Genomic DNA, 23953 nt, shown 5'->3' with positions numbered 1-23953 from the left:
ATTTTGGAAAAAAAATCACATTCTTCACCAAAAAGAAATCTAGTCATGTGGTTATTCAATCAGTGTGTTATTGGAGTGCATCTTACCAACAGAAGCTCATACTGTGGTTAATGCTAGCATGCTAATGGAATGCTTGTGGGCCTCAGCATCAGAGCTAGCTTTAACTGCTTGACCAGAGGCAGGCTGCAGCGTTATAAAATGATGTTATAAGCATTATAAGATGACAGCACTAAATGGGCCCGTCAGTTTACTAGCTGCAGCACTTCCTCCCAAACATTGTTTTATTTATGTGTCTAATGCAATTACACATGTTGAGATATGTGGAGTGTTCTGTGCAATAGCTGAACTACACATTGCTCTGTGCTACACATAATATACACAAATACCAACAACAACCCAGCCAATGACAGCTTGTCATTTATCCATCCACGCATGCATGCACACACGCATGCATGCACACACGCACGCATGCACACACACGCTCACACACACGCACACGCGCACACACACACACACACACACACACACATACACACACACACACACACACACACACACACACACGAAGCCTAACCATCTATACATTTCCCTATCACAGTATTCAAACAGTGGTCTCAGGCCAGACCTAACAGTGTTCAGGCCGCTACATTCTGTCTTTCTCTGTTTGTGTTTGTGTTTGTGTGTGTGTGTGTGTGTGTGTGTGTGTGTGTGTGTGTGTGTGTATGTGTGCGTGTGTATGTGTGCGTGTGTATGTGTGCGTTTGTGTGTGTGCGTTTGTGTGTGTGCGTTTGTGTGTGTGTGTGTATGTGTGCGTGTGTGCATGTGTGCGTTTGTGTGTGTGTGTGTGTATGTGTGCGTGTGTGCGTTTGTGTGTGTGTGTGTATGTGTGCGTGTGTGCATGTGTGCGCGTTTGTGTGTGTGTGTTTATGCGTTGCCATGAACGCGGTGACGGAGCGCCTCTCAGCCCGAATGCGGCGCAGATTGCAGGCAGCTTTAATCAGGCCAATACACTGCAGCAGCGGGAGGCGGAGGGGGGAGAGAGATTACAGCCGGCTGCTCTGGGTGGTCTGACAACTGATGTTAATCTACAGTAAGTGCCGCTCCTTCAAAAGCCCGCGACTGGAGGATGTTTCCACGCCTGCATGAGGGCTGCCAGTCCTTTATTTCTGTACCATATTTCACTCTGCAGCTGGGTGCGATTGTGCATTGTGTATTTACTAAATGGCAGAAATAAATGTTAGCGCTCCACCTCGAGATGAAATAGAGTACCGTGCTTTATCTCGGCAGAAATGCCCTGCAGTGCAATCGTATGGGATTCTCTCCGAATGAAATTTACCGCTAGGTCAAATCACAGATCTCACTGAATTAAATTTAGGGCGGTTCTGGAAAAAAAAAAAGATGACTGGCGCTACAACAGGGGAGCGCTAAAGCACCTTAAACTGGTCCATAATCCTTGAATGATTTAAAAAGGAGTCGTCACAGACTGCAGCATTAGCACAAGAATAAAAGCAGGACTTTAGCCCCAGATTCCAAACATTAAGAACACATTTAATAACATAATAAGAACAAGCACAACAATAGCAACCATTATTATCCAAACATATATCCGAGCTCTAAGCAGGCTTATGTACACTCCTCTTTCGTACCAATCCTTGCTTGCTTCCATTCTATTAAAAATGTGAAACTGAAAAGGACAAATAACATCCGTAACATACATTCCAACCTGCCATTCAGAGAGCGTGAGCATACGTTTCATATTTCTGCAGGCTTGGACAGAGTTATTTCAAAACACAAGAATGCTCATAAGCTGCAGCTAAACATAATCACCTTGTGTGCTTATCAGGCCCCCTGAAGCATTAAGGTGCTAATTATATTACAAATAGCCGAATGAGCTACAACACCACATAGCCTTTTCTCAATATGCATCAGCTGCAATCTCCTCTGCCACCTGTAGGTGGCGCGGAGGTCATGTGATCACCCCTGTCTGTTTGTCTGTCTGACAGATGCGGAAGGGAGCTGGTGAAACTACCACACATCAGATAAGGACGAAATTATTCAAATTTTTTGGCTGATCCGACAACAGGTACGAGAAGCAGAGCTAAGCGTTCTACAGAGGGACACTCCAGTTATCTACTGTAGCACTGTGAGATCCAAGCCTTGGGGTTTGGGCAGGAGAGGATTGGTTGTGCAGGCAGATGAGAGGGGACTCGTTCTTACCTGGTCTCTGGGTTGTATCCCAGGATGTAGAAAAAGGAGTCAATGCGGGCTTTGAACTCCCTGGCAGCGAAAATGTCGGAGAAGTGGGCAATGTTGCACTTCCCTCTGAAACACAAAGGAGCATTCATTACAAACGGCACCTTCCGCCAAAGCTTTCACAACATTTTTACCACTGATATTGCCTGGTGAACATTCGATGCCATTAACGTGTTTGTCAGTTAAAACGCGTGCTCGTAAACATGCTCGCGAAAATGACATTAACAAGACAGACGAGGCTGCCGCTCCTTACTTATTAGCACGGGCGGAACACGACAGCCCGTCATCTTCAGTGGTGTGTAACACGCTGCAGATAAAGAGGACCCCGACGCGCACTCTTTTCTGAACGCCGCGCAGAACCACGGCGGCTAATAACCACATCTTGATCTAATTTCACCTTCTAACGGCTTTTTTTTTTTTTTTAAATACATCTCCGGATCCACGTCTGGATCCTTGGCGGGAACGGGCCTCGCTGTGACTGGCTGGCGTTCCATGGCCCGCCGGTCCCAGAGAGGAATGATACTTTCCCCCTCGCAAGATGAAAGGAGGGGCGCGAGGTTTGGGCGCCGTATTACGACACCCCGCTGGAACTCGGTGCGTTTATCGAGATCTCTGGGAGCGGAATCAAAGGGGGCTCTGTGGGGCAGGAGCTGCTGCTAATTTGCCCTGAAATCAGTGGTTCTGACATGCGGCTTTGAGCGTGGCCACGGCGCGCTCCACATGGTTTTCGTTAAAGGAGGGAAAAGGAAAAAAAGAAAATCACATGCGCAAAGGGAAAAAAAGATTGTTAAAGAACGACACTGATTTCCAGCCTGGACAATAACCATGCCTGTCTCTGTTTTTTTGAAGTTAACCATGACCAGAAAAGCACTGTTACTGTCAAAAATGTTCTGTATGTGGAATAATGTGGGCCAAAGCCCAAGCCAGTTACAAATGCTTAATTTAACTTTATGTATCATGTTATCTACAAAAATACTACTTTCAAGGTGAAATGCAATTTTAAAACTCATACCCACAAAAGAAAGCTTGTCTATACATATGAGATATGTCCCATTTCTGGCTGTAACTAGAAGCTGGAAAGCCTATGGAACAAAGAAGAAAACTTCCGAGCCTCAGGCGACTTAGCACGGGACTGCCCGACTGGGGGTATAATTTCACACATTGACAATGGAACCAACAGAGTGCCAGCATGGAACCGCAGAAGGAAATGGCTACTCTTGTGTGGAGCTGTGGCGGTCGGAATCACAGCCAGCCCTGGCTCCGGTCAGGCCTCCACCTCTTTAGACTGCATCTCGGTTCCACCTCAAACCCTAATCCTCTGATACCTGCTACTTGTATTACTTGTAATACCTGCTGTTCATTCTATGCTTAGTATCACGTGTTTTAGATTCTGAGATCTAGTGACTGATGTATGGTAGTATGTGCGCTTGGCTTCCCTTAGTTTCTAGGCTGTCTAGTCAGGTGAGCACAAGTTAACTTGTGGTAGGGCTTGAATGGTGTTCTGCTCACACTCACTGGTCTGGGAGTGTTGTTAGCCTGGTCAGACACTGTTGCACATTCAACTTGAATGGATACACCTCTGTTCATTTGTGCTGGAAGTCACTCTGCAAAAGAGTGTTTGCTAAATGAATGAATGTAATGTAATGTAACATGTGCAGGTGTGTTGCCAGGTTCCTCACCTGAGCGCAGCAGCATGGTAGGTGTCCACGTAGTCTGAAATGAAGAGCTCCCGGCTCTTGACCACTGGGTCGGTGATGACGAGCTCTCGGCCGGAGTCTGTGGGAGGGAAGAGTGAGAGTGAGGGGAGGGGAGGGGGATTGAGGGGGGGGCCTCTCTACATCTGGCCCGAGCACTGCTGCCTCCGCCGGGTCCCGCGTGTGCGGGGTTGTTTCGGGAACACCCAGCGTGATGTTATTCCATCGCGGGCTGATGTGTGTATCGAGTGCGGGGAGATTTGCGGCCGATAGCCTGGGAGCGCTCGCTCAGGGGCCGTGTTACAATAGAAGCTATTTGCACTTCACGCCCCCCCCCCAACCCCCCCATCCTCCCCATCCCGCGGCTCATCTGAAGGAGCATTATCCAGGGAACAAAGCAGATGATTGCTTTATTCTGTTTCCCTGCGCCTCGTCCATTTCAGACAGTGCGGTCGCATCCCCCTGTGGTTATTTTTCATGTTTTATTGTTGTTACAGAATTACACACACACACACGCACACACTCGCAAACACACTCTCTCACTCTCTCTCTCTCTCTAACACACACACACACACACACGCACACACACACACACACACACACACACACACACACACACACACACACACACACACACACACACACACACACAGGCCCTTCTCGTATTTCCTCCCCTTACCGTTCTCATTGTTGCGGTCCTGCACCAGGTGCTGGTACACAGAGTCGGGCACCTCGGACTGCCGGTAGTACCACTTCACGCTCATGAGCAGATGGTCCCGTTTACTCTGGAAGGGAAAAGGAGAAAGGAAAAAAAAAACATCCAGTAAAATAAACAGACGTCGCTTGTTTGTTAACAGCGTCGCAAAGCGGAGCCTTGGCAGACAGACCCCTTTCCCGCCCTTTGGTTTACAGCACGGCCTCCTCGGCGAAGCACGCCGCGGAACTAAGTCAATTAAAAAGGGATTGGACACTCTTAATTCTTTCATAAAATTTGCATAAAGCATCCCTGTGTGTTTCAGTCTGGGGGGGAAAATGTGAAACACAAAAACCTTTATTTTACCTTGCTATAAAGAATTTACATCAGCGTTGTCACAAATGAGGGAAAAAGGAAATCCGAACAGACATCTGTTAAAGATCAGTGAACCGGTGAGGAAGAGGCCATCAATATTCAGCCAGGCAGTGAATTCTCACTGCTCACTTCTCTGGTGAAACAGTACCTAAAACACTGCCACCCACTGTCAATTACAGGGACTAAATGTTCAGGAGACACCTGCAGTTCCCGTAAATTAACAGTAAGTGGCAGCACTGAGACAGAGATCGGTTTCAGAAGCAGTTTACGACACGGCTAGGGCAGCAGAAAAAAGGGAGGGAAAAAAAAAACGAAGGAGTCAGACACTGTGTATTCATTCACTGACATGAAATATTTATTATCCCTCCATACAAACCGACCTGACCATTCAGAGCATTTAAAATAACACAGAAAGCCGCACAGCTTGGAAGCCCTTACACAAGCAGCCAGAAATCACAGCCGTGCACAGAACGACTGTGGATACAAGCTCCCAGTCAAAGAGGACTGTGTCACTGTGCCAGTAATCAAATATAGGAGGAAACAAAGCATAATCTTCATCTGGGGTGACAGTGGGACAAGTATTTACAGGCATGGCCACAGCAGCTTTAACACTGCTCATTGTCTGAAGGCTCTTTCAGTGTGGTAGCTGGGCTCATTATATCAGCCAGAGCATTAGGGAGGGTAAGGCATTCGCCCTCTCACTGGATTAATGCACACACACGCAGGGAGGGAGAACGGCTGTCAATTACAATTCAGAGAGTAAAAAAAGTAACCTAATGGCTGTCTGTCAGAGACGGCGGCAGAACGGGGCAGCAGTCTGGCTGAGTTAGACTCCGCCGCTGGTTCGCAGTTCACCACAGCTCAGACAGCATACCCTCTGCTGCTCACATGAAAACACACCGCACAGGACAAAGAACACTATTTACAGTACAACATTTTTTAAAAGCACAATATAATGAATTCCATGTTCACAAGCTCACACAAATGCCCGCTGGCACGCACACACACACACACAAAGACACAGACACAGACACGCACACACGCGCACACACACGCACACACACGCACACACGCACACACGCACACACACACACACACACACACACACACACACACACACACACACACACACACATAAAGGCAGGGAGGCACACGCGTACACACACCATCTCCATCACTCCTCTTACACTAATGACAGGTTCTGGGTCTGGTGATTTATTTCCTGCATTTATTTCTATTGAAGTTTATGGAAATCAGATTATCACCTTACAAACGCCAATGGTGAGGGAAAAAACCTACACTCAATGCTGTCACAACGTGCTTCAGTAACCCATAATCGCCATACGCGGCCTTTTGCCGGGGAAGCTAATTAAAAACCCAGTGTTTTCCATGGCGATATTTTGGCTCCTGTGGGGATGGGGGCAGTTGTGCCCCGTCAGCAGGGCCTCCAAGTATCCCAGACTGCACTTCCTCCTCCCCCGCACCGCTGCACTGATGACGCTGACTGCACCCCTATGTGCAGCTCTGTAACTGCCTCACACTACTTCAGCGCCTGCACGTCACATTTCATAGGCAGCATGTAGGCAGGAAACCAAGCTGTGTCCGCGCAACACAAACTGCACTGCTGTGGATGTATCCAAACACTCCAGAGCAGAGGTGTACAGCAAAAAGCACACAAGTCACTTACGCCTCACCTCCAGTCCTGAGCCTGAAACCTCTGACCTTTCCCTTTCTGGAGAGTCTATAGACTGGAAATGACTCTTTCATTATTACACCCTAATTGTGTTTGCGTGTTGCACCGAGCAGATCATTGCACCGAATCAAATTATGGAGGTAAGTACTCTTAAGCAGTCAGGCCGGAGAGCGGAGGCAGAGGCAGGCCGTTAGAATGACAATGCCGAATTGATTAGCGGGCATTCTGAGCCACGTTCGCAGAAGCTGCGGCGGCCATCTCTCCGTCCTGGGGCCTTCTCCAGTAGCTCCTTCCCTCCCCTTCGTCAGGCCTGCTCTGTGTAGTGAAAAAAAAACCTGACTCTCTACCTCGGAAGAGAGGAGGGAGGAAGGAAGTGGGAGAGAAGTGTAGAGTCCAGGTTTTTTTTTTTTTATCTCTAACTCGATCCAAGTTGTCACTTTACACCAAGTATCTGCGAGTCGCCCCATTCATCAAGAGGGGGGATCTGAAAGGGAAGGTTTTAGCCGCGTATAATAGCAACAGTTGTAGCCCTCATGGTTATGCGACACAGAAGATGGGACTAAAGCATTCCACCATACAGGCTGGCCAAAAAACACCCCCCCCCCATGCCCCCCCTCCCCTCTTTGCTCAGGCCAGCCCTGTTTGACTTTGGTCTCTAATGACCGTTCGCTTCTTTTGTACGTGTGATGTGTCAGTGCGGCGCCAGGGAGGAATCAGCCCTCAGAGGGGACAGAGAGCTTCCCCGCTCAACACCGGGAGGGATGGGAGGTGGCCGAGTCACTGCCGAAGGTGCGGCGCCAACGACTGATAACTCTCTGCCAAGTAACGAGGAAAGGGAAGAGAGGACTGAGTCATGGCTGTTTGATGTGCCCTCGGTCCGCACTGAGGCGGAACAGATGGAGGGAAGACAGAGAGCTGAGCGGGGAAGGCTGCGAGAGAGTGGGGCGGGTGAGAAAGAGCAGGGAGGACGGACTTTTAAAGGGAGATTAAGGGCGCGGGGCGCTCTTCACAGAGCAGGGGAGGATTGGCTCTCAGTGCGGTGCTGGTGAGGCCATGGAGCGAAGGGTAAAAACGAATGCTTCATCCCTCAGAGAAGGAGGAAAGGAGAGCCCAGAATCTCAAACGAGTCCCTGGGTGAGGCCGAAAGTCTAAACCTGACCGGCAACAAAGCCCAATTATACCTCGACTTAAGCACCTGAACACAGAGCTGCAGCGTGGCCGTTTCGTGGGGGGTTTTCTCCTATCCCCGAGACAGCTCTAAGCCTCGCTGCCAATCAGAGGGCTTCCCCAGTAAACCGGGAGTGCAGGTTACCTACACCAGCCGTGGATCTGAGGCCTGGAGCGATGTGGAGCCGGGGGGGGGGGGGGTTGGGTGGGTGAGGTCTCAGAGGAGCAAAGGGTGGGCCTCAATCTCACCTGAATGATACAGACAGGTGGGGCAGGGGGGCAGAGAGCCACTCATTTCCAGACCCACCGGACCGGTTGGGAAATGCATAAACCGGAACTGGACTGCGGGTTTGAACCGCCACGGTATGGCCACGAACAAGCCTCGCTCTCACTACCCAGAATCCCCCTGCGATGTTCATCTGTCCTCCTGTGGATGAGGGGGGAGGCGTACAGGGCCGCGCTGTCATCCAATATTTATGTGTCTGTTTAGCGCCATCATTAAGCAGAGCCGCCGCCGCGTCCGTGACAACGCTCATCCGTAACCCGGGCGGCTTGCCCGCCGTTCCTCCCAGCGGCCGCGAGATTCAGACACGCCACACGCAGACGCGGCGGCAGCAACCCCCCCGATCCTGGGACACACCGGGAGCGAGGGTCCCGCTCCAAAACCAGCCCTCCTTATCCCACACTGAGGGGACATTAAGTAAAAGCAGACCCCCTCCTCTCTCTCTCTCTCAGCACACATTAACAGAAAATCCGTGTTTATTTTCTGGTGTTTCGGCTGCGCCTCTCCCTCGCCTGTCGCTCCCATTATGTGAGAGCCAGCGTGCCGTCGGGGAGATCGAGCGGGATCTCCTCCATCATGCCGAGCGGCTGACGGGAGACCGCTTCTCAACCTTGATGAAGGAGAGAGGAGAGCGAGGGAGGGCTGTGTCACACCAGTGCGGCTGCACCGCCGTCTAACAGAGAACACAGGCTTGATTACGGCTTCCAAAAGACACGGATTCATCTATGGAAAATAATCATCTCTGAACACATGATATGATTATCGAGGGAAGGGGAGGGGGGGCCGTGCTGGGAGACTGGCGGAATGATGGATCTGTTTTAGTAGGCGTTTCCGCCCCGCTCTCCGCTCTGATATAACACAAGCCCCAGTGCTCCGCCAGCATGCAGCTCCAGTACATATACTCCGTAAGCACTTCCATCTGGGCTTCAGCAAACCATGACAAAGAGCACTGAGCCTCACACAGCCGTGTGTCAGAGCTGCAGGGGCCGCTGTGCTGTGTGGCTCTGAGCACACACACACACCCCTACAGAGGCAGGCAATCTCTCTCTGACACACACACACACCCCTACAGAGGCAGGCAGTCTCTCTCTCTGACACACACACACACAAAGGCAGGCAATCCACACACACACACACACCCCTACAGAGGCAGGCAATCTCTCTCTCTGACACACACACACACACACACACACACACACACACACACACATACACAAAGGCAGGCAATCCACACACACACACACACACACACACACACACACACACACACACACACACACACACACACAAAGAAGCAGGTGGATGGACACACACATTCAGACACACAAAGAGGTAGGCAGTCACACACACACACATACACACACCATCTCCATCATTCCTCTTACACTAATGACAGGTTCTGGGTCTGGTGATTTATTTCCTGCATTTATTTCTATAGAAGGTTATGGAAATCAGATTATCACCTTACAAACGTCAACAGTGCAGTAAAAAAGAAACAGTGGTTATTTTTGCATTTATTTGCTAAACATGTACTTTGGAGCAACAATCAAACATTCGTCAGAGACAAAGGCTCATTAGAGTGACGTGCTTCTCAGCCTTATGAGGTTCATGCTAATGACAGTAAACAAGTGTTAATTAAATGTTTTCTCCTTGCAAAATCCTGTGTACAGATTTTCCCTCCTATGTATGTCAAAAAGAACAAATGGGGGGGGGGTGTCAGAGAGAAAGAGAGGGGGAGAGAGATGGAGAGAGAGAGATGGAGAGAGAGAGAGAGAGAGAGAGAGAGAGAGAGAGAGAGAGAGAGTCACAGCTGTGATGAAGGCTCTGTCAGGACCTTTGCACCGTTCAGCACTGTGTCTCTCTCTCTCACTGCCTGTGCTATTTAGATATTAAATCTCCATTCGCTTTGAAGACACTCTGCCCATCTGTCATCCTGGGTCTATATTGGATTTGATGAGCATTAGCCAGTTCAAAGTGGGAGATTTTCACTGTAACAAAGCCAGGCTTCTCTCTTTCCCCCCTCCAACCTCCTCCAACCCCCCCCCCCCCCCCCCCCAACAAATGAATCCCGTTTCAGAGAACAAGCACTCTGACAAAGCACAGTGGAGCTGATCTTAAGACGTGTCTCTTTCCTGCTTGTCCCTCCGACACGACAGGAGGTTAGGGGACTCTCTGACCTCAGTGACCGCAACTAACACAGCAGTGACCATCTCCACCTGAATCTATTATATTACACCCTCATCCCTTAATGCCTTGCAGACACTCGAGTGACATCTGTAAACACTCACATTTTGAACATTGTCACTAACGGTGACCCCTGACTACCTTAGATTCATGGCATGGCATTATCGTCATTTAGCAGACGCTCTTATCCAGAGCAACACAGGGTACCATTTTTACCTGTTTTCCATTTATACAGCTGGATATTTACTGACACAAATCTGGGTTAGGTACCTTGACCAAAGGTACAGCATCAATGCCCAACCGGGGAACTGAGCTAGCAACATCCCGATTACAAGCCCTGCTCCTACGCTACACTGCTGCCCCCTCTGCTATACTCATACACCGTTCAAGTAATTATGAACCAAAAGAAAAACAAACAAAAAAACAATTGCAAACCCTTGAAACACTCTAGTTTTCTGGCGCCTGTGACCACATCCTGAAAGCCGGCAGGATGCTTGTATGCGCCAGCATCTGTGACAGTGGCATGTGTGGCCACGCTTTCTGACGTCGGCTTTCTGAACCCAAGCTGCCAGTCTTGGGCACCTGCATGGAGCAGCGTACTCAGCTTAGCTTGATGCTATGCGTTACAGTCACATTGGGCATCCAGAAAAAAAACACATTAGCATCAACAGGTCTTTTATATATGTGTGGCGTTGTGGTAAGGAGCAGAACAGAACAGTAACTGAAAGGTCGCCGGTTCAACTCCCTGCTGGGACACTGATGTTGTACCCTTGGGCAAAGTACTTAACCCATAATTGACTCAGCAAATATCCAGCTATATAAATGGATAAAATTGTAATCTACTGTATGTAAGTCATTCTGGATAAGAGTGTTGGGAGTGTTGTAGATGTAGATGTGTCATGTATAATATACTGAATTATATCGTTGTTGTCATTTTCAAAATACAGGCCAATGTGAAGTGAGGCAGGATGTGAGAGAAATTAAAAACTCAATATGGCAGGACAGTGCTGTTGTACCCTTGGGCAGGGTACTTAACCTGAACTGCCTCAGTAAATAGCCAGCTGTATAAACACAAATGAAGAACATGAAGGAAAAAAAAAGAAATTTCTGTCACCTGGGATAGAAGCATCTGCTAAGCATATGAAGAGCAGCAGTGTAATTGCTGGAACACACTGACAGGATCTCAAACTGGCCTCCACCGATGACAGAGAAACACAGGCTAGCGTTAGCGGGAGACGCTGTTTGCCTCTGAAGGAGCCTGTTATTAGCACCTGTGACAAACACCCTGCGTGGTTCATTACATTATTATTATTATTGGCATTTAGTGACTTACATCGGTTTTTACAATGTCATCCATTTATACAGCTGGATACTTAGTGAGGCAACTGTGGGTTAAGGACCTTGCCCAAGGGTACAGCAGCAGTGCTCCAGCGGGGAATCGAACTGGCAACCTTTCGGTTATGAGTCCTGGTTCTAAACCACCATGCTATACAGCTGGATGGCTGAATTCTATCGCAGCTGTGGTGAGCAGGCGGTCGGGCTCCCGGGGAGGGAGTGCCAGCGTGCTGATTAACGCACAGCGAAGCAGGAACAGAACAACTATCACAACCACTATTAGCAGCGCCCTGATCAGAGGCATTCAGCGTTCCCTGGCACAACAGCGTCCCCACAGGGGGGGGATCTGCAGAGACGGAGGCAACGGCAACGGCAACGCCGGCGCGATACGCACCGACACGCAGATCCCAGGCAGAACAGGGACCGCGCTTCGCTGCAGCAGGGCTCGGGTTACGGGCGCTGACAGATGGGCAGGGCAGCTGCAGAGTGCGGTCTCTACTCTATAAACCCGGGTTTGCTGGGCCCGCGATGGCCGCCCGCACGGCGACCACCGGAGGTAATTAGTATTGGATTCCACTTCTGCGGCAGCTCTGAGGGGGTAGGTTTCCTTTGGGGTGGGGGGATAAGACAGTGGCGCACCCCCCCCCCCCCCCCCACCCCCAAAGGAAACCCACACCTGCTTGTTCCCGCCACTTCAGAACCTGTTTCTCTCTGCTGCGCTCACACACTGTGAAATCACAGCCAAACATGGCTAACCTGCGCCAAAGCACAACAGCCAAACAAAACCGCATGCTTTAAAAAAAGGACAAAGAATACAATAAATACGCTAGGATGCCCTGTGCTACCAACAGCAGTATGTCTTTAGGAGAGCGACACTACATCCATCTGCCACTATGTTAGTTTTTCAAATGCTAAAGCAGGCGTATTGCTGGTAATGAGCTTTAAATTCAGCGTATATCCTTCTTTCATTCCTTCATCCCCCCCCCCCCCCATGTAAAATTCGAATCCACCGCAAGGGCCCTGCTGTAAGTACTCCAGCCTTGGTTTAGTTAGTCCCCAGCCTGGGTTCATTTCCCGCCCCCCGCCTCCTGAATCCCATCGCACACACACACACACACACACACAATGCCTTGCCTTGTTAGCACGCCCTTCGTGACTGAGTCATCTCGGCCGAGCGGGAGAGAGAGAGAGAGAGAGAGAGAGAGAGAGAGAGAGAGAGAGAGAGAGAGAGAGAGAGAGAGAGAGAGGGAGGGAGAGAGAGAGAGAGAGAGAGAGAGAGAGAGAGAGAGAGAGAGAGAGAGAGAGAGAGAGGGAGAGGGAGCGAGGGAGAGAGAGGGAGGGAGAGAGAGAGGGAGAGGGAGCGAGGGAGAGAGAGGGAGCGAGGGAGCGAGGGAGAGAGAGAGAGAGAGAGAGGGAGAGGGAGCGAGGGAGGGAGAGAGAGAGAGAGAGAGAGAGAGAGAGGGAGAGAGGGCCTTTCAGATTTGAAACATGCCTGGATGTCTAATCTGGGCGCGGAGGGAAGTGGCGGCCACAAAGCAGCGGCGCGGGCGTGATTGAGCGCGGGGTAATGGAAGGCAGGAAATGAGAAGTCCTGGTTAAGCCACAGCTAATCGATCAGCGAATTCAGTCGAGTGTGAGCTGAGCTGTGAGTAAAGCGGCTTGGAGGTATCAAATACTGCCAAACCCCCCCCCCAATACCCACCCCCACCCTTCCCTCCAAACCCCCCCCCCCAGATCTGTCTGCCACGCACCGCAGGGTAGTTGGCTGGGACAATGGGCTTTGTTGCTGGTGCTTTTCTTTGCGCGGGGGTCTAATTGCTCTGGTGACTTGCGATGGCGGTGAATGTTTGATTTGGCTGATTGAGCCACTCACCTTGCGCTCCTGCAGCGCTCGGCGGTTTGGGCGTGGAGCCACTGCTCCGGGGCAGGGAGGAGCTTTGTGCGAAACAGCAGCTGTTTGGGGGCTCTGTCTAAGGCAGCCTGTGTTGTGGTCAGTTGACTTGAGTGGAAGCACAGCTGATGGGAATGTGTATATATATATATTTATATTTATATATATATATGACTGCCCCCCAACACACATAAGCGCGCTCAGCATTGAGAAAGAAGCCTTGAAAGGAAGAAATAAAGAGTGTGAGAGGCTGTTCAGAGGCTGTTTGCAGCTGTTTGGGCCTTTTTGGAGGCTGCTGGAGCCTATTTTGGGATGTTCTGAGGCTGTTCAGAGGCTGTTCAGAGGCTGTTTGGGACTGTGCTAAGACAGTGGAAGCCGGTTTGGAGGCTGGTGGAGCCTGTCTGAGGTTGTTCAGAGGCCTCCGATACGGCGTGGGAGTGACAGTAAGGCCAGAGCACCAGCTGGTCCTGCTCCCCACACAATCCGCACACTTAACGGATCCCCATCTCCTACTTCTCAAGGTGACGCAGCTCTCCCAGTGATACACTGACCCGCTAATCCACCAGGCTCTTTACACACTCCACCCCATTCACTGCGACCAGACAATCTGCCTCGGCCGCCCGAAACGCAGTCACCCACTCCAGGAGGGAGGGGGGGGGGGGGGGGTCCTTACTGTGGGGGGCAGGGGGGCAAGGCAAAAACGGAAAAAACTACAGAGAGAGGAGGCAATGCACAAAGAGAGGAGGCTTCGGCCTGCTCCCGCGTGACCGACGCGGTATACAAAACAGCTGCAAAAACACGGCAGCGATGACAGTGGAAGGGGTTATATAACCAGAGCCTGCGCTGGCCTGCGTGCCCTCCCAGCGTCTAGACAGCCATTAATCACAGCCTGCGGACGGCTCCGCCCACCCCACACCCGGGCCAGGACAGTAAATAAGGCAGCGCTGGGGAAAAAGAAAAAAATAAGTTGTAAACATTCATCGCTAAGTAGCTGACTGCCAGTCTTACACAAACATCTTAATAGTTATGAGAGGGCGAGGGAGGCTCTGAAGGTGGGAGCAGGCCCACAAGCCCACACGCGCAGACACTCAAAGGCAAGGCAGCTGCTGTGAAGTACAGATATAGAGGCCGAGCTTGTCCTCGCTTCTACCCTTAGCTTTAAATAAGAGGCGCACCGTGTCCCCTGCCTCGCCCCTTCCCCCCCCCTCTCAGAGTGGCAAAGAGGATGGAGCTGACCCCGCCGGGACCCGGAGGAGAGCAGCCGCGGGAGTCTCCTTATCTCTGCCCCGGGGCCAGGATGCTAATTCTGTCGCCACCGGGGGGAGGGGGGGGATCACCTGCGCGGACTCGCTCGCCTCCTTCCTGTCTAATGACATGAACGCTGCGCCGTGCCGCACTCCCCAATGAAATGGCAGCCCGTGGAGACGGAAAAATGGAGAGGGGCTGCCTGTGAAAGCACATCTCGCCCCACAGACAGCGGGCACATCAAACCCAGATACGTGTAATGGTAAAATACACACACGTGCGAGCGCACACGCATGCACACACACCCACACACATACGTGGCCGCACACACACACACACGCACACGCACACACACACACCACACACACACACACACACACCACACACACACACGCACACACCTCCAGTCATTTGATCTACAAACCCACAGGTTTCACCGACAGGGAGGCAAAAGGTTTTACGGCAGGATGGGGAATTACTGAGTTCAGCTCAGCGAAGAGAGAGAATGGCCGTTTGCTGCAGGGGAGAGACGGAGAGAGGGAGGGAGGGAGAGAAAACAAAATGCTCCTCTCTCACACACAGGCAGGGTGAGGGGTCATCACTTTCTCCCCGTCTCTGGTTTACTCCCAGCATGGCGTCTCTCAGCTCCGTTTCACTCTTGCCTCGGATACCGGTGGAGAGCCGCCCGTCCTCCCAAGGTGACGGCCACGGCAGGAGGAGGAGGAGGGGCAGGGGGCGGGGCCTAGCGCTCCAGCCACAGACATCAGGACCTCCGTGCGCCACCAACCCCGGCTCCTCTTTTTTTACAGAGCGCGTTCAGAAAGCCGGAGGGGATAAAAAGCAGCTCAGAGTAATTTTAATTACACGTAATGGGCTGCAGCCAACACAAAAAAGTATTTTCATTTCCAATTTTTCCACTCAAACGTGTGCATGTGGCGAAGGGGAGGCCGCAAAGCCCGGCCGACACAGCGGAAATTTCCATTCATTTACTAATCTGTTTTCTATTCTCATTTTGAAAGAGGCATTTTTATTACCAACATGGTATGTTGACATCTTATGTAGCTGCTTGGCTTAGATATTTGTAGTGCCACATGTTTGAAAATAAATAAATAAAAATATATAATAATAATGTGGTAATGGGCTACTTAACAGCTGGCAGCTTCCGAAACTTGTTTCCATTATTTCACAAAATTGCCCGCAAGTCCCCCGAGAGATATTTTCTGCCCTATATCTCACACCTTCTAACAACAACAACAAAAAAAAACTTAAACTCCTTCTTTTTCCCCTCAGAAGCGACCATCTTAAAAATCGGTGTCTGGTCCAAGTGTTTCAGGAACAACAGATTGACAGTAGACAAAATCGTGACTGTAAAATGACCTTTACTGGTGGAAGGCGGCACAAAAACGCTGCCTAAGAAAGTGCTACATACAGCATGAAACAGCAGAGCGATGTGCTGAGTCCGCTGTAGGAAGCGGGAACGCTCCGACTTCAACATTAGCGCTGCTGTCACCCCAAGTTCATCCTCAGCTCCAGAGTTCAGCATTCACTTGTTTAAGAGTATTTTTTAAATCAGCATTGGATAGGGTGACCATACGTCCTCTTTTTCCCCGGACACGTCCTCATTTAGAGATGCATGTTTTAGGTCCCAAAACGAGGACACGTCCGGGGAAAAGAGGACGTATGGTCACCCTAGCATTGGATAAATTAGGGGAGACTCTGAGGCCTAAACTCAATTTCATCCCCCTATAGACCGCTATCACCTTTTTACACATTTCTGCGTGCACTCTGTTTTCCTCTTATTTATTTTTTCCATTATAGTAACTATACATAGTAGTATTCAGGCTGGCAGGAAAAGAGCGTGTCTCAGGGCACCTCTATGGCTAGCTGCCTATTCACCACAGTTTGGATGAGCTGTAATTAAAAAGCATTGTAAACACACTTCATGGGTTTTTTTCTGGTAATCAGCCACAGATTTCAGGGAAACATTTATCCCTCGGACTTAATACAGCTGCAAAAAAAGCACTCTCAAACTTCCGTGAAGCGCTAATTACGGTGATGTCATTACCTCTACCAACTTTACGGGAATACACATAGCCGTAGCCGTTAGCTCCTCGGCTCATTAGCAAGCTAACTAAATCATCTGGCCGGGTGCTGCAGTATTATAGCAGGCTAGATTTGAATGTCAATGGGATCAGCTGCCTGTATCTGTGCAGTGCAACAAAACACACACACCGCACCAAAATGTTTTGCTACCTTCAGTGCAGAAGAATATATAAATTGTGGCATATATGTAAACAGAGCTAACCGTTCCATAACGACAACACCGCAGGTATTTTGCCAATTTGAATTTGTTTTTCATTCTGCCACATCCATGACATCTGCAACAAAACTCAAAACCAGAGCATCAAAAAACACACATAAAAAGATCAAGGAGGAGACAGAGCAGGAGTGACGTTTCCGCCTCGGATCAGCGCGTGATTGCCGGTAACGGTTATTTTCTTAGCGCGCGAGGCTGCGGGCGTAACAACAGCGGTCTGTAACGCCGGGCGTAAATTACACCCCCTTTCCCCTGTCAGGACCAATCATCCGGCAGACGCCAAACAAACAGCCTATCATTAAGCTTAGCAGTGAGGAGCGGAGCATGGTGTGTGTGTGTGTGTGTAGAGAGAGAAAGATCTTTACATCTCATCTCCAGCTGACTGACACGCAGTGTGTTTGTTTGCTTTAGCGCTAAGGCTAACTTCCCAGGACTCTTTCATTTCGTTTCAAGGTGTCGTTTCTTTTTGTTCTTTCTTCTGCACCCAATGAAAACTAATCGGGGTCCTCGATCGGTGGAAATTTTCCAGGTCGCTACTGTGCTATCGATTACACCCGCTCCTCCCAGGCAGCATACCCCCACCCCACCGCCAGCTCTGATCAGGCTTGCTCCCTGTGAAATGCGCTCTCTCCCGGTTCTTTACACCGCGGCTCGCCAGCGTGCTCGCAGGAATGTGCAGAGGCAGTGAGAAAGAGAGAATAACAGCCTGTGTGCTCAGAGGAGAGAGGGAGAAGGAGCGCTGGTCAGGAGCCTCTCTGGTGATTCTTATCAGATGAGGTTATGAAACCGAGCTGTGATTGCCGTCACGGTGGCAGCTCCGAACAGGCAGGCTCACAGCTGCGAACCGCGGGCCCGCTCTCACAGGGCGCTTTCATTACAGTAATAACGAGGCTGGAAACTTCACAGCCCCGTTCCAGACACGTTTTTTTTACCGCCTGCGCTCCCCTCCTTCCTCCTTTAAGGGCCCTGGCTCCTTTCAAGGCTTCCAGCAAGAACCAAATCAGCAAAACACAAAGGAGCTAAGCGGAGACAATGGCTCTTTGTACAACAAAACACACAGAGCGCATATCCGGGGCATCGGGGAAAGTCATACTATTCACACATCGAACAATAAACGCATTCTTCACCGCGGACTGTTGACCTGGCTAGACAGACAGAGCTTAACAATCCCCAATCAACAGGCCTAAAATAACCCAAAGCTTGTAGAACCCAAGCACACAACCCATAAAATCACATTTCCCAGTGCTTGTATTTTATGTAGACACTTAAATGCTTTTTAGTTTTTACTTCGGGAGGAGGAACAGTATCTTTTGGTCCACAAAAACTGGGAGGTACTCTGAAGACCGAGCGACCTGGAAGACCAAAGAATGGCACAAAGACTTTACATTATTGTCATTTAGCAGACCCTCGTATCCAGAGCAACTTTCATGGGGTACAGTTTTTTACATGTATCCATTTAAACAGCTGAATATTTACTGAGGAAATTCTGGGCTAAGCACCTCGCCCAAGGGTACAGCAGCAGAGCAGTGTCCCAGCAGGGAACTGAACCAGCAACCTTTTGGTTACAAGCCCTGCTCCTTACCACTATGCTGCACTGCTGTCCACTTCCTGAAAACTACTTCACTTATTCCCCACCCCGGCAGCCTTGATGCTGCGAACTCCTCTGTCACACACACGAAAAACACAACAAGCTACAAACCCCAGACATTATGCACACTCTTGCCACCACTTGGCATTTAAATGTCATTTACAGGAGCAAACAGTTTGTGCCTAATTACCGCTTAGTACCACCTCCAGTACCAGGCGCTTCCGAGCGAACTGGCCAGACGCTGTGCAGTGAGGCCCTTTAGGCCGCGGTGCTGTTTAAAGGGAGCTCACCTTTGAAATGCCAGGGGCCGTGCCGCTCAGATCGTCTCAGCGGGGCTCCTCCCCTGCTGTTCGAAACGGTGGTGCGCGCCACTGACCGGGGGCGGGGGGGAAGAAGCCACAGCAGCAGCCAGAACTGGCAACCGCTCTTAATACACAGCTCTGTGCAGCCAAGGGAGAACGTCCGCAGACCTCCCCTCTTAAGAGGAAACCTTACAGCCTCTTTGAACAAGCAAGGTGTTCATACATTACAGGCATTTAGCAGATGCTCTTATCCAGAGTGGCTTACATAGGTTACAGTTTCTTTTTTCTTTTACAATGTTATCATTGTGAAACATTGTTATAACATTTAACAATGTTAACAACCTTTTGGTTACGAGTCCTGGTTCTTAACCACGCCCCGTGTTCAGGCCAATGGGGGCTGCAAGCACATCCGTGTGTGCATACCCTCCCAGGTCCCCTCGGAGCCTACCCCTGAAGCAATGGCTTCGCTTGCCCTCCTCGTCAAGAGGGGGGAACGCCGACAAAATGCGGACTCGTGTGAATTCCTTCCTGTGAGTTTTTTCTGGATTGATGTCCCTCTTACTGCGCGCCTCTCTCTGATGATGTGCTGGTGAAGTGCTAGAATGTGTCCAGGTGTGACATTAATATTAATACCCCCGCGACTCGCCTGCAACATTGCTGAAAGAAACAGGTTCCTCAAGAAACCCATTACTCTCCCTTTGGAAGAGATCTCGCCTGATAATCTCCTCCAAGACTGCAAAATCTAATCTTTGCACTGACTTTGAGATTTGCGATTCCATTACGTGTGGTGTTAGCTGCGGTATGAATTAAGAGCCGTATCCGTTTTCTGTCCCCCGGGCGCAGTTTGTATTGCTTTAAACGTTCGGTATTTGAAGGAGCTGAAGGACGTGCCTGGAAACACGCGGGCCCGTGTGACGTACACAGTGTACCGCTAGCGACGTTAGTACACAAGCACCTGCGCGACGCAACCTGCCAGGGTCACACAGCAAATCAATGCACTTCACCCCCACTGCAGGAACAGCATGTCTCTCCACATTCAGCCTGGGACACAGGCCTGCACCATATAGGAGGAGATTTATGAACTGAGTCACCTCAACTCCCAGCATGCCTTGGGGCTGAGACACTTCACACCTCCCAGACAGTGAATTAGCCTTTTTTTTTAAATTCACAATATGAGAGTGAGCATGGCAAATGATCTGGGCTTTCTCGTCCCGCCACTTTATCTTAAACCCATAAGGAGAGGGTATTACAGCGATCCATAACTGGGATGTAAAGTTCAATAGCCCAAGGTTAGCGTCTGGCAGCGCTAGGCTACACCACCGCGCCAGAGTCTTGCTCCTCTCTCTGTACAAGGCAGACGAATCCCTCCACTGTGAGGCTCTGTCTGTAAGATCATGATCCTGTGATCCACCACTGACTGCTGTGCAGCGTGTGGAGGGAGGGAGGGGGGGAGGGAGGGAGGGAGGGAGGGGAGAGCAGATAAATAAAACATACAGGCTTTTATGCCAACTGATTTGCAAGGCAGAAAATTACCTTGCTTCTGCAAGTACCAGCTGTAATTGAATAGCGAATTAATTTCATCTCGTGTATACACTCGTACCATAAACGATGCTCCACCATCCAAAAAAGTTTTTATTTAGCAATGTGCAAGAGACACTCGCTTTTAATTCAGTACAGAAGTACAAGGGATATAAAGACCGCTCAGTTCTACACTGGATCTGCACTAGGAACTACAGAAGGGAGAGGACATTTCCATAAAGGCGCATAACCGCTTCTACTTCCATAACAAAGTCCGCATTTCAGCTCGGCAGAACCACACCAAACGAACACTGCCCTTGAGAAATTAAAATTCTCTTTTTTGTGTGTGTGTGTGATTGATCGAAACAAGGACACGTCTTAATTATTCAAGAAGGAACTGAGCTGTAAAACAAATTTAAAAAAGGAAAGAATAACAGAGAACGAATGGATTGGTCTGTAACATTAATTACTAATTAATACCATAACTTGGGGGGGGGGGGGGTGTTATGTGCATGTGAAACAGAAGAGTGTGCTGTGTGTGAGATTAACAGAGTGGGGGGATGGGGGGTAGGAGAGCTGTAGGAGTCGGGAGTCCTTGGTTTGTGTGAAGAGCTACATACAAACAAAGGCTGCCAGGATCTCCTGGAGTGTGAATTACAGGGATAATGAAGCATGCCGGAGCGGGTGGTAATGTGGGAAGAGGCTGCCGGGATGGGTTCTGGTGGAAGTCCCGTGTCAACGCACTCCTATTTGGCGCTTTTGGAGTCCGCGGCGGTACCGCCTCCACGGACCCGGTGCCTCTGTCCCTTTCACCCACGCACAAACGCGGGCCAAGCCAGCGATGGAGGCTCGTCCAATAAGCATGCAGTAAACAGCAGCGCCGCCGCCTGTACCGATCTGCTTCAGTAGGATGACATACGACACAACAGTCTGCTCAGAATCATGGATGCTGTGCTGCTGGAAGGATGAAGGAACAGTCCGTGATCAACGTACAGCTGTTACACACATCTTTGCGCCTGAGGAATCTGTATTACCGCAATTTAAAATATTAGTCATTATTATGCATTATCTAGCCGATGTCCTTATCCTGGGCGACGCAGAGAACGTTACAATTTACAGCGTCAAACACAACCTGTGGTAGAACTACCTAACAAACAGCTGCTGAAGTGTACCGTCAATGAGACTACACTAATGCATTCTGGGACATAAACATGGCCGGTAAAATTGCTAAATTAAAGATGGGGCTGCAAACAAAAAGACAGGAAACAAACAAATGGTATTGAGGTTTTTAGGACTGTTCTGTGAACTCTCTCCTAACCCCACCTCTTCCGCCCCTGGCCAGTCAGCCCTCCCCAAGCCCTCTTCCACCTTCAGGGCTTTTTATGGGGCCTAATTTGCAACATGTGTTCTTTGATGGAGGGAGCCGTTCAGCTCCCGCCTGGTGTAAATCTCTGTTTCCGCAGCCTTTTATTTGCACGTCATCCTCCAGACGGGCCAGAAATCACACCCTCCGAACAGGGACAAGGGAGCGAAACTCCGAAGACGCAGGAGAGAAGAGGAGGACAGAAAATGAGCCTCCTAACATGTCCGCACCAGCTTTCTACATGCAGCTTTTCTCCCTGCCACCCAATCATTGAGCACGGCTCAAGTTCCGTCACCTGGCCTGCTGAATTTCACCCTGGCAGGGCACTAATCGATGGGAACTCATGAACCAATGCACCGACTTTGCCTTCATGGGAAAACAGCAGCTCACATAACCATGTTATCATAGGCCAACCTTGCTCTGAGAACACTTTCCATGAACACAAGGGGGAAAACTCAGCAGCCACTGTCAGACAAGCCTATCCCATTAAAGCAAGACCAATCTGATTTTCAGCTTGTAAATTTCCATACAGAGTTATGTTAAAAGGCACCCAGGGCTGCTCCCTGTCAAAATAAAACACAGGGAAAGTGACTAGTGGGCAATTTGCTTATTACACCCAACTAAACACTTTCTCTGCGGTTCACTTCAAAAATCAATATCAAATTCCAATAAGATTTACATGTTTGCCTAAATGATACCTGGAAGGTAGAACCAACTGCAATTTATTTCAGAGAAACAGCCTTACAGGTCCTTTAGGAGAAAAACACCATAAGAGGACTTTGGGGAGCTTTGTCCTCTACAAAAACAATGAGACATTGAAATCACCTCTACTGACAAGCAGTAAGACATCTGACAAACACAGCCATGTTCCTGTGAACACGCCTGCTTCGTTACATTAGCGTGTTGGTGGCTGTATGAGAGGAGTAAAATCCAGTCCACGCCGCACAGCACTGCACCCCTGATGCTGAGCGGACAGGGAAGTTTTGTGTTTCGGATCTTCCATCAGAAGCCCCATATGCCACCCACACTCATAAATAAATGATCACATGCTCATGTTAAGGATTTGTGTCAAGAGCTGAATTTAAATAATAGACAAATTCTATACACTTGTGAGCCGCTGTGTGCAAACAGAATTATTCAAACCATAAACTCCATCTGATAACCGAAATTCCCTTTGGTTTTGAAAAAAGACGTCTGTATGAACTGTCAAAAGCTCACATATTCCTCACATAAATGTAAGTGCATTATATTGCTGATAAAATGACCTAGTCATCGGTGCCTCTGGTTTCTACTGGTTTCTCCCAAACTGCCTCTGCTTCAAGCATGTAGCAGGTCCACTGCACAAAGAGCCAGGCAGAGCTTTTACTACAGACAAGCTGATCCCCACACCCAGTAAAGCCTCCCAATCTGTCAGGACACAAAATCATTCACATCATATGTTGGCCTTTTGAAAAGGTCAGATTTGGGGAAAGGTGAATGATACTGGTCTTGACAGCATTACACAACAACAAACAGGTAATTTTGCTCACCCAGTGAAGCTGGAGAAAAATGTTCCCTTTGGCAGGTCCTTATATTATATTACATTATATTACATTACAGCATCCTCACTGAATTTTTGCTGTCTTGGCAGCAGGCAGTATCAGGTAAGAGAAGGTTATTGGCAGGCAGTTATATTTAACAGTCAATGGACTGCACTTACAGTAGCCCTTTAAAATCTGATCAGTCCAAAAAGTAGGCAGTTTTTTTAAGAATGATAAACAGACAAATTACCAGAGCAAGAAAGAGAACTGTCCAAGAAAGCTCAAGAGCTTAACTGAACGATGATCTCAAAATAAACACACAAATGTTCACAACACATGTTTGTGAAGCTAAGAAGACTGCCCTACTTCAGAACGCACCTGCCCTGCGATTTCCTTAAAAACCCCTTCACGCTCCATCATGATGACGGGCCAAGGGGACCCCGCCAATTTAATAACCTCCCCCCATCCCGTAATTACAGCTCCACAATGGCTGCTTTTTTTTCCCCACATCACACCCAAACAGACACAGAT

General features: G+C 49.5%; 1 protein-coding gene across 3 annotated transcripts in view; it reads right to left on the bottom strand.

The window, feature by feature from the left end:
- LOC118780934 (arginine-glutamic acid dipeptide repeats protein-like) overlaps nucleotides 1–23953 on the bottom strand; it is a 165266-nt gene that overhangs the window by 52439 nt on the left and 88874 nt on the right. For all 3 annotated transcript variants that reach the window (XM_036533715.1, XM_036533717.1, XM_036533716.1), the window contains exons 4-6: nucleotides 4627–4732; nucleotides 3933–4029; nucleotides 2218–2322 (exon numbers count right to left, since the gene is read on the bottom strand). In XM_036533715.1, the coding sequence (XP_036389608.1) occupies nucleotides 2218–2322; nucleotides 3933–4029; nucleotides 4627–4732 (308 nt within the window). The remainder of the gene's footprint in view (nucleotides 1–2217; nucleotides 2323–3932; nucleotides 4030–4626; nucleotides 4733–23953) is intronic.

This window comes from Megalops cyprinoides, chromosome 7 (assembly GCF_013368585.1).
Source record: "Megalops cyprinoides isolate fMegCyp1 chromosome 7, fMegCyp1.pri, whole genome shotgun sequence".
Lineage (NCBI taxonomy): Eukaryota > Metazoa > Chordata > Actinopteri > Elopiformes > Megalopidae > Megalops > Megalops cyprinoides.
The sequence above is the reverse complement of the archived record's forward strand: the minus strand, read 5'-3'. Positions and strand labels throughout refer to the sequence as shown.